Source organism: Amphiura filiformis, chromosome 9, assembly GCF_039555335.1.
Source record: "Amphiura filiformis chromosome 9, Afil_fr2py, whole genome shotgun sequence".
In the NCBI taxonomy this organism is placed as follows: Eukaryota; Metazoa; Echinodermata; class Ophiuroidea; order Amphilepidida; family Amphiuridae; genus Amphiura; species Amphiura filiformis.
The window spans coordinates 44,452,660-44,470,484 of record NC_092636.1 but is presented as its reverse complement, the minus strand read 5'-3'; the positions used below and the strand labels follow the sequence as shown (position 1 = coordinate 44,470,484).

The 17,825-nt window shown below is 36.6% G+C and overlaps 1 protein-coding gene across 1 annotated transcript in view; it reads right to left on the bottom strand.

The window, feature by feature from the left end:
- Positions 1 to 17,825, bottom strand: part of LOC140161032 (protein furry homolog-like) — a 119,637-nt gene that overhangs the window by 6,883 nt on the left and 94,929 nt on the right. Inside the window, 9 exon segments of the mRNA XM_072184411.1 lie at positions 505 to 698; positions 1,270 to 1,380; positions 7,119 to 7,139; positions 10,222 to 10,251; positions 10,968 to 11,018; positions 12,042 to 12,205; positions 13,171 to 13,421; positions 15,082 to 15,209; positions 16,165 to 16,275. Coding sequence (XP_072040512.1) covers positions 505 to 698; positions 1,270 to 1,380; positions 7,119 to 7,139; positions 10,222 to 10,251; positions 10,968 to 11,018; positions 12,042 to 12,205; positions 13,171 to 13,421; positions 15,082 to 15,209; positions 16,165 to 16,275 — 1,061 coding nt within the window.

The following is a 17,825-nucleotide window of genomic DNA, read 5'->3' as shown; positions in this document are numbered from 1 at the left end:
ACACCTTGACAGTAGCGTATACGTGAACGCAAGTTGATGGATGCGCGCATAATCATTTTGCGTTATCGCGTAAAATTTGCCATGTCTGGAACTTGGGTGCATTTATACATGTATATACATGTTGAATTCATTATTTTGGAGGAAGCAGCTAAACATTGTTGATTTATTCTGTATTTTGATTACAGATATTAACAGAAAAATCATTGATCTTCTTGTAATGTTGAGTGGCAATGACTAAACTGGACATTCCTCATGAAATAATTCTGTGAATTACACGATTTTTAGCTTGTTTTCGATGTTGAAAGGGATTCAATCATATGTTTCACCATTGTTCGCCACCATATAACAACTCACATCCGGCGCATCTGTGTGGTTTACTTCACTCGGGCACCTAAAGCTGCCCTTGCAAAATAAACCACGCAGATGATACGGAAGCATCACTGTTAAACGGTGGTGAACAATGGTGAAACATGACTACATTGTAAATCTCCAAATCACACATACCTGCAGACATGAAGAAATCTGAGTGCTCTTCTCAGCTCCCTCTGACCTAATCTGTCAGCTAATACCACTAGAGCTTGATCCGGGGTCATACGTGTTGTATCAAAGTCTGGTGATAGGGAGGCTTGGCCACTCTCCAACTCTTGTGCTGCTTGAATCAGTTCTTCTTTAGCGGCTGAAACCTCACGAGAAAAGTCCTATATGGGGGAAAGTGAAGATACAAAACATTAATCACATTAATTAATTCTTCCCAGTTATGTGCTGTGTGTTGAGCATGTATGGGTGTGAACGCAGAAATGATAATCAATCACGCCGATTGGCTGATGATCAACCATCATGATAACAACACGGTTGACTTAATTTTATTTTTCATTTATTTATAGAACCTTTTCTGTCTCTGAACCCAATTGCTTCTCATTCATATCAATGAAGGACAATCCATTACCGATTTTTTAATAGCAACTTATATAGCAACTAATTGTTTGCAGATATCCGTCTAGATCTTACATGTTAGGTTAAATTCTAATTATGTTATGTACTAATGTTGATGCTTTTGGATTGAGCTATTGGGCTATTCCAGTTGAAGTCCATACACCCCCTATGGAAGACATGACCTTAATCTTCCACACAGGGGATGTACATTTCAAATGGAGTCTCCAAATTTAGGTAAACCCATTTAAAATTCACACTCCCTCTGTGCGAGATTAAGGTTATATCTTCCATATGGGGTGTGTGGATTTCAACTGGAATAGCCCATTTCTAACATACCTGTGAGCTCTGTCTAGCCATACTCAGCATGTTAACCAGTTTACAGTAGCTATCAAACAGCATGCGCAGCTGACAGTAGAGACGGTAGAGTCTTCTGCACAGTTCAATTTGCTGTTGGCACAAACAGTCAGAAAACATTTGTAAGATGAAAATAGAGGTAAACATTCATTTCACTACAGATGTAGTAGCGGCACCAGAATTTTTTTCAGGGGCCATGGGGAGGGATAGCAAGTGAATTTCAGGGGGGCAAACCAACCAAAATTGCAATACTGCAAAAAATTGCAGCAAAAAGTAATTTTGAGTTTTTGTTCTGGCTAGGGTGGAATTTCCCGCTGGCACCGCTACTGTATAGATGTAGCTGTAATATAAATGTGTTATCAGAGGTGAAGAAATTATGATAGTTTGCAATGAAAATGCTTTGCACCCACGTGATGATTAGCAAAGCTTCAAAATCACATATTCTGCTTTACACTTGCTGTTGTAATGACCCAAGCTTGAATCATTTAATATTAGATGAAAGGAAACCCACTTTGAATGCATGTAATAAGACACTAAGTTTGCAATTCTTCCCAATACCGGGCTATTCCAGTTGAAATCCATACACCCCTATGGAAGACATGACATTAATCTACCACACATGGAGTGTGAATTTCAAATGGGGAGCAATATTTTTGTATAGATATTATTATCAATTGATGGGCTAACTGACTCCACAATATACAGTTAGGAAGATATCAATCATACTTTATATGTTACCTATTTCAGACAATGGTTGAGGTCCAATAAGCCCAATCGCTATTGTAACTTCCGTTTTTTTGGGGGACACTTTGACCTCTGACATATCGGGGAAATTGCTGTAATTATTATTGATTTATTTATTATTGTCATAATATTATCTTTAAAAATATTTAAATAATTAGTTTATTCAATATTGTTTTTTTGGGTTTGTTTTTATTCTTGTAAAACGTTTTAGATTATAATTTGTACATAGCACACAAAACCCAATTTTTCTGAATTTTCTCAATAGGTCAGAGGGCAAAGTGTCCCAAAACTGCAAAATCTGTCCAACAATGCATTGCAAACTTCCAATGCCGATTTGGCTTATACCTTTTCCCAACACGCTAATGTAGTATGAAATCTATTATAACTGCAGACTCAGTCACGCATTGATCCAACCAGAGGGGTCAGTATTCAACGATTAAAGGGCAAAGCATCATTTAGGTTTGTTTGCACAAAATTGCACCATATGCCATCAGGTTCACTTAATGGCGCTACATGTATGGGCTCCCTTGAAATAAGTGGAATTTTAGGCACAACCTAAAAGTGGCCTCTGGTGAAATTTCCACCAGGAAATAAGGGCATGGAACCTTAATTCTTGTTGGGATTTCAGAGGAAGGAATTCTCTATTTGCACATTTACCCCAAGGCACCATTAGGCAAATCTTTACGGTATAATCATATAGACATAATAACTGACATTGATCTTTCCACTTTGTTTGCCACATACAGATAATGGTGAACCAGAGGGAAGGGCATGCCCCCCTCAAATGATTGGCAGTTCATTTATTGCCCCTGTGATAGGGTGTTTTCCCACAAGCCTCTCCCTTAATTGTAAAAGGCTAATTACGCTACTGCATGACCATGCCAACAAAGTATACATGCAGCTATAAAACTCAACAGTTTGCCATCACCAACAAAATATGAATAGTTATGACCTTCATCCCTTCCCCCATGCCCCACAAATGATCTGGTAGTTTATACAGCACATGTCCACATTTTATCCTGTCACACGATGTTCGGCCCCTTGGTGCCCACTTGATTATGAAAGGCTAGTTACGCTACTGACCATATATGCTGACAAAGTATACATGCAGCTAAAAAACAGTTTGCCATCACCGATAGTTTTACTTAACCAAAGCCAGGGAGAAGTTTAAGGAGCACAACATTAATTAACACATTTTATGGGGTTACTTTACATTAATTATTACTAAAATATAACATTATTTTAAGTTTGATGACTAGAAGTAGTGTATCCTTGAACAGCATAACATGTGGAATCCACTCATGAAAGCTGATGATGAAAATAGTAGTTTATGTGACACGGTCTGGTCCTTGGAGGCCAAAGGTGGCAAATTTGAAATAGAGATAAAGGCAAAAATATGGAGTAAAAAACAATAAAAAAAATAAGAAAATAGACATCACAAAACTTCATAATTTTAAAACCAAGTATGCTAGACCTTTGGTATTTTCAGTATATGATAGCCTAATGTTTGTATAAGGTACTAATTATAGTGAATCAATTTTCATTTGGCCTCCATGGACCATATCGTGTCACATATAAGGGCCATACTATCATGCAATGAAGATCAAATACATTGAATATATCAGCAAACTGAAAAGCATGTATGTAGCAAAGTGAAGCTATGTTCAGCCTTCCATTGAATGCCTTTATGTTTGTTGGTTGATTTTGATTTTTTGTCATTCAGTGGTATATAGAATATTGGGTACTACATGTTGATTCATGGTACAGCCCTGGCTCAGCTCCAGTAAAGTGAAACAATGTTTTGCCATCCATGAATGCCTTTGTTTGCTGGCGATTCTCATTGTTTGTCATTTAGTGATGTCATTCAGTGGTATATAGAATATTGGGTACATGTAGATCACAAGTGATTCATGGTACAGTCCAGGGTTAGATCCAGGGTTTTAAAAGGAGGGTTTACTCATGAAAATATTGCAGCCATTTTTCATAAATTGAAATACTGTAGGCTTACCTTAGTTTGAAAGCAGAGCAGGGGGTGGGGACCAGGACCCTAGAATGATTAGATGTAATAAATGCACCATAAATAGCATACAGTTGAGTGCAGTATGATGGTGGCAACCAGATTTTTCCAGTTTTAGCCATATAACTACAAAACTGCAGTGCACTTCTTAATATTAATACATCAATCTTATAGGAAATGAGTAAAGGAAGCCAATAATCACATTTATATTTCCATAAGTCTTGTGGTTTTTGAGTTAAGGCCAATAATGTATCAAAATGAAAGTTTTGAGCATTTTCCCCCTCCGGAGAAATATTATGAACATGTGGAGAAACAGACACCCCTTATATATCAAGCCTTGGGATCTCCTTTAAAGAACCCATACCATTCCTCTTGTGTGTCAGCTTTATTTGCCTCAATATTTGAGTGCAAACACCACTAGGTCATGCTCCTCTCCACCCATCTTAATAACAGGCTTTTAATTTTAAACTCTCAATTTTTGCTGCAGAAGATCAACCTTGGGAAGACAAAAGACACCAATTTTCTTACACAACTCAGACAAATTAGGCACTTCCAAATCACCCAGCAAAATAACCAATGGGCTTGTTGATTACTGCTGTGTTCCTATTTAAAAAGAACGGATCCATTTTGTTGTAGCCTTCAATTTGATATCCAAGAACAAAATGAGTTAAGTGAGATACTGTGATGGTGGGAGTTCTAAAGGACACATAAATGGTCCCTTGGAAGAACTAAAAATTCCAACAACAACAAACAGTTTTTGCACCATCCATCGATTGGAATATAAATTTGATTGACAGTTTGCCATAATTAACCCCAGATGTAAACACAGAATACAGTAACGTTATAAACAATCATACTTATCCCAAAGGCATGACATTGTACAGATTGGATTTGCCCATCCAAATACAATCACAAACATCGGCTTATAAAATGCATTTGAACAATTTAGACCTACATACTACAAGTTTTCTTAACAAGCAAAGCCGATACCCTTCTTTATTGCTACTGACAGCGTCACTCACATTGACAAAACAAGAAGAAGGAATTTTAACAGTGACAAGAAAAATATTGAGGCAATGATAAATAAAAGAACTTGATTATTTATAACTTAACCACAAATAGTTATAATAATCAAAATAATCGACAACCAATAAAGGGCAATACTACTACTTGCAACACTACTTGTAACTAACGCTATAATTCCAAAGAGAATAAGATAATACATAAATTCACCAGGAAATAGAGCTTTCTCTTGTAGCTACTAATGAAATTCATTCTCTCAAAGCATATGTTTGGAAAAGACCTGTCCATTAGAAGGGAACCCTTTTATGTACCAAATTATTCTCTTGGTCGGGCTGACGTCACAAAGGGGAAATAGCTTTGTAAAACCAGTGTGCGCATGTGCAGTTCCCCTTTCTCAAGCTGGTTGCTATGCGCGCCCTTGTGCAAAGGGGACGAAGGGGACAATGTTCCCGGATGTCCGACCGAGTGAATGCTACTTTTGACAAATTCATCACAACATATTGACTTTGCAGGATTCAATTTGTCGAGAATCAGAGACTTGCTTCTATCTATGACTCTTTTAAAAAGTCTTTGCAAGAATTCCAAAAACAAATCATGCGCATTTTACAAACATGAAGTTAATACAAAGCATAAGTTCATGATTCTCAACGAAAATTCTGTGAGACTCAATGTTGACACCCGCAAAGTGTAATGAATACAAGCCCCTGATGTTGCTGGCTCAAAATAATATATAGCTTCTTGTAATTGGCTTATGAGAATGAATGCTGATGTGATTTCAGTGGCATAGTCAAAAGCATCATGGAATGGGTTGAAGCACATGCTATCAAAATAATGAACTAAATATGACAAGAGTGATTTTGATTTACCGGGGGGGTTCAACACCATACAGAGTGTGGGTTTCCATAATATCCAAAGGTTTAGGGACCTGAGGTAATATTTTCCATTATACAAGGTGTCCCAATAAAAAGCAGGTGAATAAAAAGCCCAACAAATGTGTGATTGTACAGAACCTATTTTGGTTCATACAATGTGTGTCCAAGCTGAATAGATGCTGTATAATTAAGCTTTTGTTCTTAACAATCCCACTGGTAATCCCAAATCCCAAAGATAACACTGAAAATCTTCACAACAGAAAGCAGTGAAGTAACACCAAGCTATTTAGGCATGCAAATTACCATTGTCCAACCGTACTGACAATTGGACTGAAATGTCTTTGGCCATTCATTAGTCCCACTGATGTAGTTTTAATTTACTCACAGTGAAATGGGTTGGTCAGTGCTATTGTTCAAGAAATTACTGCCCATCACCTTTGCTTATAGCAGTTGATTCATAAAACACTGGAAAATACACTAAAACCATTTCCACTTATAGTCTTGATATTATCAGTGTGATTTTTTTCAGTGTCAACAATAAGAGATATTGATAATTCAGAACATAGTACACTGTGGGTAATGCTAAGGTCGGAGTAAAAGACTGTAGCTCACAGTCTTTCAATGGGATATTCCGTTTATAATCCACACTACCCCTGTGGATGATTTTAGAAATATCTTCCACAGAGGGAGTATGAATTTAAAATGGAACGAACACATTCGCAGCTCCATTTGAAACTCACCCTCCATCTGTGGAAGGTGTATGAAATTCAAATGGAGCTGCCTAATGTGTTCATTCTATTTGAAATTCATACTCCCCCTATGCAGGATATTTCCACAGGGGTAACGTGGATTTTAAATGGAATAGCCCAAATGCTATCTGTTCTGAACTATCAATATCACTTACTCATGTTAGAACTTTTATCTTGAAGAGGTTTTGTTTGTTTGCTTTCCCCCAAAACACCTCTCTTCAGGAAAAACAAAATACATAGCCTTTTAAATATATACGCATACAGCTTGGATGTGAATTTGATAAAAGCAACACATCTATTAGGCCAACTTTTTTTTCCCCGGATACTGTAAATTGCAATTGATACCACAAATTGAATTGGCTGAGGTGTGACATCACACATGTGTTTACAAGGATTGCATGGGGATTACATAAGTGTTGTACTTACTTCATTGATATCAACCAAATCCTGCCCCCATTGTAGTAGTAGTGACATGGGTTAGACCATACATACAATCATGCATTAGTAAATGTCATATAGGAATAAAATTCAAATCAATCTTTAGTAAGTATTCTAGCTTTAATCTATTTGCATAGTTCTTGTTTGTATTACTATTTAGTATTATCCTTTTTATGATCTATAGATGAGATGACTGCAGTGGTTATTAGCAAAGGTTAGGAACTGGTCCATTGACATGCTTGAGCTATAGTCAATTTGATTTCCTCGAGACAGTTGCACACGCACGATCAAAGGCGGTGAATCCGTACAGCGTAGTCACTTTGCACTGCAACACGTGCTACATATGCACTGCTTTAATTGTGCATGTATTACATGCGGACGCTACTGTCTCAAGGATGGCGCCAAATGGACTATAGCGGCATACAGGGTGCACAACTTATAAGTTCCCCCTAAATACTTTTTTAAATAAATCAAAAAATATTTGACGAAATGCAAACTTGTAAAAAGACATGTGTAGCCGTATTTGTTTTACACCTGTGGAACAAATTATAGCGTCACTCGTCATTGCGTTCAGTTGCAATGGTTCATTATGTAAAAAAGAGACTGTTTTAAACTGTGTTAAAAGTTGCATCTGAGTCCATATGAGTCAACTCTCAAACAATACAGCAGGCCAGGCCTATTCATGTGTTTGTTTAAAAAAACCTGACTGCTATGGGCTCAGGTGTAACTTTTAAAACGGCCTCTTTTCTTACATAATTAACCATTGTGACTGAACGCAATGATGCTATAAATTGGTCCACAGGGGTAAAACAAATAGGGCTATACATATCTTTTTACATTTTTACATTTCGTAAAATATTTTTTGACTTATTTCAAAAAGTATTAGGGGGAACTTATAAGTTGTGCACAGTGTATATGACCAATGATTTGGTGCAAATTTTTAAAGCACATGTCCCCAACATGATGCATGCACATACTGTTGGGCAAAAAAACAATGACCATTATTGCCAACCAACTGTTCGGCCATGACATTACATGTTACGTCATCTATGGAAACACATACTTTAGAGACCAATTGCTCAGATACTGATTGAGCAAGAGCAAGCTCATATTTCCCTTTCAAAGAAAGCCATCGGCCTAATGATGTTAAGCTAGGGCTTTATTGCAATTCCAAGCTCTAGGCAGTAGACTACATTAGCATCCAACCTGCATTATAAGCTGTAATGTAGCATCAAGATATCAGCTTATTGTTAGTATCTTATAATGAATTAGAAACAGACAAACTCTGCCATGTTTGCATGCCACTCATGGGGGGTGGGGTAATATCTTCCAGATGGTTTTGTTAAGCACTCAGGGAAACCTTCTTTAGTATATTCTTGTAACGCTTTATGTTCTAATTCAGTTTCGCAATTGATGCCTTAAATGCTATAGGCACAAACCTGTGTAATGCTCTTGCTTACAAAGCTGCCAATTATTGCTTGACCCCTGCCTTTGCTAAAAGCTAGAGCTACACTTTTTTGGCACTCATCTGTGACAGCCCAATAGTGTTCAATGTTAAGAAAACACCTTAAAACTATAGTAAATGCAGCCAACTTGCTTTTAGCCTTGCTTTTTTTCAATCTATTTAAGTCATGGTTAAGTTTAATGCTCTGCGTCCTAGTCAAAGGCTTCAACATAAAAAGTCCAAGTTTTGAGATATTTGCTCAAAATATCAAGAGCTATCTTTCTGAATTTCTCCTGCTACAGCATTCAGAAATGAGAGTTTTATCAAGCAGCAATAACATATCATTCAGTATAATAAGGTAACACTTGACAGCCTTGTTATTTTCATCACACTTTAAACTAGTTTATGGTAGCTCATTATGCAATCCGTTTGATCAATTAAGTCTTATGCTAAAAATATTGAAAAATGAAATAATGAAACTATAACTTGTCCTATAAAAAATTGGCAAATTTTGACAAAAACCATTAGTCTGGTAGATGAAATTGCATGTTGCTATTTAATCCATTTTAATTTGGCTTGTATCTCAATTTTTCAATTGACAATGTTAATCTCCAGAAAAGTTCCTTTTACAAGATTTATATACTTTGCGCACTAATCACATAATCTGCTGATAGTTGGCAACATTATATAAAGCTTTACCCATGATTGAAGAGGTTAATTAATCAGCTATTTTTGAGTTCATTTGTCTAGACCATTATTGAAAAATTAACATTTTTTTTGCTGAAAGTTTTGGAGCAGGAGAGGGGAAATATTTGATCCTCTGCTCAAGACCAACGCTGGAGGCGGGAATAACACTTCCTAGAGGAAAATCAAAACATCCGGTCTAGGTTCCTGCTCCAAGCAGATGGATCAATAACATAATCAACGCTTTGAGAAAGCCCGCAGGTTCTGGCGAAACTGTCAGCAGAAAAACATGAGTTTTTCATTTGGTCTTGACAAATAACTAAAGCCCCACCCAGTTGGCAAATATTGATGGCAAGTGAGCACTCCTTGTAAAGAACATTTTCTTGAGATATTTGGCTGCTTGGATGACATTTCAAAAAGGACATTTAATAAATTATGCCTTACAGTCAAATAATTACAAAACATCACTTTTGGCACGCTAGAATTTCCTCAATGAACAAGGAAATAAAAAGATTTCAACCATTAAAGAGTCACCTGCTGCTCTCAAAATGCAGAAATATGCAAGAAATGCAAAATGGTTATAGTGCAGTTAGTAATCTTCAACTAACCATGGGATGGGAACTTCTTAGAATGAATAAGAATGGTGATTGTCACAAAGAGTTATGAGTGAGTAACTCTGTTCAATGTTGACATTTTACCCATATTCTTACATTTTTACGACAGTAAATAATTCATCCATTCACATTACAACATACTGTCACACACCCCCACTCGTACCACACACACATACCCCACACACACATACACACCCCTACACAAAGCAGTCTTGTTTTTAAGAGGCTTGTAAATTAAACTAACATACATGTAATTTTATGTGGCAATACACGTAACAGATAAAACCTATAAAAGTCATTTTTCTTAAAATTATTTGCCAACTCAAAATTAGCATCAACAGCAACATACCTGTTCATCTCCACTTGGTGTATCCATTTCCTGAAAGAGTCAAATAAAATATGACTTTGATTTGTTATTTGGTTTTTTTTCCCGCAAGTATTGATTACTGGGTATTAAGATTGACAATTTAGACAATAAAATTGGGATGCTTTACGCCCAATATTTATTGGTCTTGCTATGAGTTTTAAAATATTGGACTCCACTACGTCTCGTCCAAATTTTTTAAAACTCATGGCTCAGCGAATAAATATATAGGCTCAATTGGTCCAATTTGATATCAATCTACAGAGCTTGTGATATCCAAAATGCATTCCACACAGCTCCATCTACAAACTTCCAATGCCCCATAATTCATAGCATTATGATTAAGAACATCACAATATTTGTTATGCTTGAACACCAGGTAAATTAATTCCAGCGCTATGAATTATGGGATATGGGTCTACAAAAAAGCATGCCAAAATAATTAATCTGGGTTAATTTTCTTCATGAGAAAGGCTATAGTGTGAACACAAAATTTATCAACCCGGGTTGAATCCGGATTAACTCGGGTAAAACATCTACATATGAACAAATTCTTTGGTCACCTCAATTTCTGTAGTGACACCAATGCCTTTATGTGTTTGTGCTTCAAGCGTGTCGACAAACAGCAATTGTACGCATGCAAGTCTGCTCTGCGATTCGATACTGCGCCTAGCGCAATAAGCACGTATGTCACTACCAAACTTGAGGCAAACCAATGTTTAGTGACTTACCTGCGTTCCCAAACTATGCAGTTTCAGAGATGACTTGATGGAATCCAGACACTAAAGATGATGATGACATGGACAAATGGGACAGCCACATCAAGGAGCCATGTACACACACAAAGAGAAAGAGCCAGGTACAGACGAAAGAGTAATGCAGAGAGCAAAATGATAGCAAAAGGGAGAACATGAAAAAGTTGAGAGCATGAGTGAGAAAATAACAAAAATATAAGGTTAATCTTATGGAAATACCGTAAAACCTCATCTACAAGCATATAGGGTGCTTTTAATGAAAGCTAGATTAATCCAGACGCCATCCATTGACAAAATTAGAATATTATGGAGTTTTAGCAAATAAATTACAAATACAAGCATATACAAACAACTACTATTGTAAGACCAATCAATTGCATTGGGATATTTATGGCTGCTTCGTTTTAATATAACCTTCATCAAAATCACTCTATATGCTTGTAGACGAGATTTTACGGTATACAATATCATGGTCCACATGGACACTACAAATTTACCAATAGCTTCAGATCTTTAATGGAAGCTCAAGTTAATAAACATAATTTGATGTGTAGCTATTATTAACTTTTTAAATGCATCTACAGTAATCATTTCCATATTTGTGGATCAACTTATTCAAATGATTGGAAATTGTAGCAGTTCAATCAGGGTCGGATTTACCATTGGACCAGATGGGCCCCGCCCACTCCCCCCAAAAATTGCCCTATGCATCTTCCTTTTTCGCCAGCAAAACACCATGTTTTGGGCCAAACTTAAGGTAAAATTCCTACAGTTTGTGTGATTCACGTGCACTAGCCTTTTACACAGCGAAATTGCTTCCAATTTGGGCTAAAATAATTTGAAATTAAAAATTTCCCCGCACACTTTGCACGCAAATATCCTAGTAAAATCGGAACAAGTATGCTCGTCTCCCTCGATGGCAGCCTACATGAGTCTTCAGTCTCTATATTTCTAGAAAGCGATGCTTATCCAGATATACAGATATGGAGCATACACCTTGTCTTCAGGCTCTGTATCATTCAAATGATAACTAAACCTGTTTGCACTCACCTGCACTGTGGAATCCCTTTTGGAGATGTAGGTATAATAGTGTTCCTGGAGCTCTATAACACATCTCTTCTGTCTGTCCAGTAGATGACAGTTAGCTAACGTCTCTGTGTCAATGTACACATATGGACACTCAGCATGAGTGGTAAGCACATCCAATGTATTCAGTGTGTATGTGTTAAGGTACAACCAAGAAAAGTTTATAACATTGTGTGATTCAATTATTTGAATTGAAAACAATGAGTGCATTAGAATATGAAGGGAAATTAAATTTTGATTAGGCTCTTTTTAAAGTCTGAATAGCCTTTCATCCGCAGCTGTGTACGACATATATGCCAACATACGGACGCTAGCCCTATAATCTTTTGCAAGGCTCTTTTTAAGTGTTAACCCACACGTATATGCGTGCGATGTGTGCATGGGACCTTGTGCAAAATAATATGTGCTGGACAGTTAGTAGTATGCTTAATTTGTAAAAGGAAATCTGCTAAAGATTACAATTATTTAAACTAGACCAGTGTATCAATTGGCAAGTAAAAATAAATTGTGTATAGTGTCCCACTCTTTTTAGATGGTGCTTCAGTTCTTGAATTTAACAATAAGTGTCAAATGTGTAGGATTTTGAAATTGATCACATTATTTTGGTTGAATAAGAGTTGTTAGAATCAATTGCTGTGCTCATTAAACCACCACTATGGACAATTATATTGTGCCGATGTAGAGCCTTATGATGATACCTATTTTTCACAAAAAACCTTTTCACCATTTGGAATCAATCCACTTCCCAACTATTGACCCCTAAGTGACCCCTTTAGTGCAATTGATTTCAGTTTACATGCACTACAATCGTGCAAATCATGTTTAAGTTTTCACATTTGGCAGATGAATAGTACTTATAGTGCTAATTAATCTAGGCTATGGAGGTATTTTAACAGTACCCTCATTCTAGTAGAAAAAGGGTTTGAACCTTGCATTGAACCATTTGGAATCAATTATAGTCCCCTTCCTTGATCTACTATGTACTTCATTCTCTATTTTGGAAAATTATTTGAAATGGCACACTTACAAAATAGGACAAAGAAAATTTTATGTCAAAAATATCGAGACCCATTGGTAGAGATCAAAAGGATATAGAATTGCAGAGCGATACCGCGTAGCTTATCCCCTAAATAATTGCAGGCTTCCCTGGTTAGATTACAGAATCTCTGCTGCATGACCTTATAGAGCTGTGTGAATATATGACAGGTGTTGACTGCATAATGACCACTGGTATCCATTAAGATGCTATCTACATGAGCCCTCCATATCTCCTCTACCTCATCTACTGGGATATAGATGAATGCAGACCTGGCTGGTGGAAGAGGGTTCTCTGTATCACTCACACTGTGTAGAGAGCAAATGAATAGAATAATACTAGGTTACAGCTTCTGAATTTTTATAGATCAATAAATGCGTTTCACTTGTTGGAGTGAATTGTACAAAATAATGCACACATACTGAGATATTGATGCATCTAATGCATAAACCTGCACATGGAGTACATTACACAACTGTGCACCATCCTTCAAGAGCAGAGTGTATAAGCATCTTATTACTCGTGTCTGATGCGTTACTGTACCCCTTTACTCTTGTTGTTCCCAAAACTGCTGTGAACCACTGATTGGCCCATGTGGAAGTCTTTTAGGCCAAGTAAAATAAATAACATGTATATTGTCCCCACCCTCACCAATTTTCAGAGATTATCAAATATTTTTGTTATTTTTCTTCTTTGCTCCCTTACTTTGTTTCTAAAATTGTTGTAATGGAAAGACATGTTAAGAAATTCTTGGTTATCATTTATAAACAAGCACTCTCATGCTCACTTCAAGCTAGGGGTAGGGCTTGAGGGAAATAACCAAAATATTCACGACCTCCCCATTTGTATGATGTGCCCCTCTAAAGCCAAAAGCATGATATCCATGATTATTATTTATATCAGGCTTTTGAGCGATACAATAAAACTGTATATTGTACAATATTTGCAAAATACCCGGATGCTTTACAATATTTTTTTAAATATTGTACGCAGTATCGCGTACGCGTTACTATGGTGACAGTATCAGCACTCGTCATGATACAACAGCACAACAATACAGACACCGTAACGGCTCACAGGAGATTTCTTACAGTATAAACAAGTAAAATTACAAACTTAATTCGCGATAATTCTGGATGATGATAACCTTAGGAAATATAATCCACATCTAGGCCTACAAATAAACCTATATATAATTATTCCGAAATTGTCTTTGGAGAGTAAAGAGCAGAAAACAAGAAGAACAAAAGGTAAGCTTACATTACAATACACATTGGTTAAACCCGGTGGCTAGGTAAGCTTAAATTCATTTTACCGCATAGCAAAAGCCTGATATAAATAATAATAATAATATTGAATGGCTTATTTTCATGTGATACAAGCATATATTGCACTCGCTAGAAAAATATTGCACTCGTCATCGACTGCGTGCAATATTTTTCTATCTCGCAATATATTCTTGAATCACACTCAAAGCCATTCAATATTATATAATTATTTTGTGTGTATGTGTGTAGAATCCCTTCAATAGCCATAAGGTGTCATTTGTGAGTATGTAGTGTCAAACTAAATTATATTCTTCCAAAAGTATTTCCAATAAAGTGTTGCATTTTCCAAAATGGGTTGAAGACCCTTTCCACGTTGCAATTGTTTTGAACACTCCGCCACTCACCCCCTGGCACTCACAGTTGAGCGATGACATCGTTATTCATACCACTCTCATTATAACAACATGGCCAATGGACTATGTTTTATTGGACTAAATTGAATACTTTGGTGGTTTTCCTGATCAAAACAAATAGTTCTGTTGCTTTATTTTCTTTTCTTTTTATCTCTTGTCTTTATGTTTTTGGTGTTACTGCATTATATTCTGCCAATATTAGGATTTGAATCGCGTATGCCAAATTTTATAAATAAAACAAAAAACCCTCTTTTTCTAGAAACAGGAGGTTTTTTTTTCAATATTACCTTGACGATGATCCTGAATGGCTGCCTCCTGCTGCATCTCTCCTTTCTTTCCCATCACCAGTATTACTCGGGAAGAAATACTCGGGGGATTTAAATCCAGGCTGGATATCATCAGGACCTGTCACACTCTGTGGAAGCAAGGAAATAATCATTAAATTTAAACTCTAAGGAGGTAGGTAAATAATCATTTACATGTATGAAAGGTCAATTTCTGTTCCAACACTAGCATTACTAGAGGTGAAAGAGGTAAATATATCAGTAATATACGTATGGGCATGACACTTCCTTTTATTTCCATCAAAAATCAAAAAAGGCTCATCTTTCTAGCATTTCTACCAGTCTTTAATCAAACCTTCTGATCACCTGTTTTCACTTCAAAAGTAACCCCTTCAGACAGAAAATGTTATTCATGGAACTATTTTAATCCTACAGATCCCCTTTAGCTTCCACATGTTAGAGTGATGTTCAGCTCCTTTCGACAAATCACTTGGTGTCTGAATTGGTCATTGGGTTAAACAGTCCCTCTAAAGGGGTTTAGTAACTTTAGGCTTGGCCCACATAAACCGCTCTTTTAAACCACTCCTTAGTAACTTCAGAAGTGGTCTAAGACATGTTTCTAAACTTCCCCTTAGTAATAATAAATAAATAAATTTTGGATTTATAAAGCGCCTTTCTCCAGATCTTAGAGGACTCAAAGCGCTGTAATTTCGCTGCAATGGTGAATCATCACAATCACGTCGCATCAACTAGGCCAGTTGCTGCCGTACGGCGCACACCTATCCGCATTTAGATTGTAACATCCACCAATTATCTGTGCAGATCCCCAAATTCGATTGGGTGAAGGAAGTTTTAATAACCAAACAACTAATCACCGATTTTTTTTATATATGAGGAAACCGGAGATCCCGGAGAAAACCTGCGAGAGCGAGCATGGAATTGGGATAAACCAAGTGCACATGAGTCCTTGGGCGCGCCGGGCTTGAACCCGGGACCTCAGTGGTGCAAAGCGAGGGAACTACCGCTGCGCTAACTCGCCCTCCCACTTCACAAGAGCTCTTGTTTTAATTTGATAGGTCTGCTCACCTCATCATCATCGGATGTGTCTTTATGGTCATCATCAGGGATCTGGTTACCAGTACCATCAATATCTTCCAGGGAATGACGACTATCAAACCAGTTGAAGCCTTTCTCATTCTGAAAAGAAACAAATGCAAAATAATGTCAATATTAAAAGCAAAACTATTTTGCTGCATATCAATTTGTAGGCACTTTAATCACCAACTACGCCATTCTTTACCAGTGAAGCAAACTATATCAATTTCACTTGCAACAAAAGTTAAGAAACTACTAAATATTATTGTACATTTGGCTCTTCTTGACACAGAATTTTCAAGTCAGAATCAAGCTTTAAAAAAAAGTCACAGCAAAGATCAAGTATATATTGTAAGGGTGGTCTTAACCCTGGAATTATGGACACTTTTGGGCCTAATAACTGCTTAATTGTTGCTCTAAAGAATATAAAAGTATACAATTTTAGAATGGCAAAGACTTGATAAGTTCATCTGTGAGGTCAAATTTGGGCCAATGCTCATTTTTGGAGAAAATCCCCAAATTTTTTTGGTCAACGTAACAAAAATATTCTTGGGCCAAAAATTGTTTTTATTCATTTTAAAAACTAGATAAAATATCTAGGAACCATTCTTTTTTTTTAATTTTTTTATTTTGACCAACTTTGAGAAATTTCCACCAAAAATGGTAAAAAAAATGCTCAATTTTCAAATAAATCATAAAAAAGCCTGCTTTTCGCCCAATTTCAAATATTTTTGGTGAAGTTGGTCAAAATTAAAAGAAAAACCAAACAAACAAAAAAAACGGTTCCTAGATATTTGTTATCTTGTTTTTAAAAATTAATAAAAAAAATAGTTTTGGGGATTTTCTCCAGAAATTAGCATTTTGGCCCAAACTTGACCTCACAGATGAATTTATCAAGTCTTTGTCATTCTAAATATGTATACTTTTATATACTTTATACTACTGAAAGTCTTACCAATATTGAAAGTCTTACCAATATTGAAAGTCTTACCGCTACTGAAAGTCTTACCGCTAGTCTTATCACTACTGAACGTCTTATCACTACTGAACGTCTTACCAATATTGAACGTCTTCCCAATATTGAAAGTGTTACCACTATTGAAAATCTTGCCACTACTGAAAGTCTTACCGCTACTGAAAGTCTTACCGCTACTGGAAGTCTTACCACTACTGAAAATCTTACCACTACTGGAAGTCTTACCACTACTGAAAATCTTACCGCTACTGAAAGTCTTACCACTACTGGAAGTCTTACCGCTACTGAAAGTCTTACCGCTACTGACAATCTTACCGCTACTGTCTTACCGCTACTGAAAGTCTTACCACTACTGGAAGTCTTACCGCTACTGAAAGTCTTGTACCAATATTGAAAGTCTTACCAATATTGAAAGTGTTACCACTATTGAAAATCTTGCCACTACTGAAAGTCTTACCGCTACTGAAAGTCTTACCGCTACTGAAAGTCTTACCGCTACTGGAAGTCTTACCACTACTGAAAATCTTACCGCTACTGAAAGTCTTACCACTACTGAAAATCTTACCGCTACTGAAAGTCTTACCACTACTGGAAGTCTTACCGCTACTGAAAGTCTTGTACCAATATTGAAAGTCTTACCAATATTGAAAGTGTTACCACTATTGAAAATCTTGCC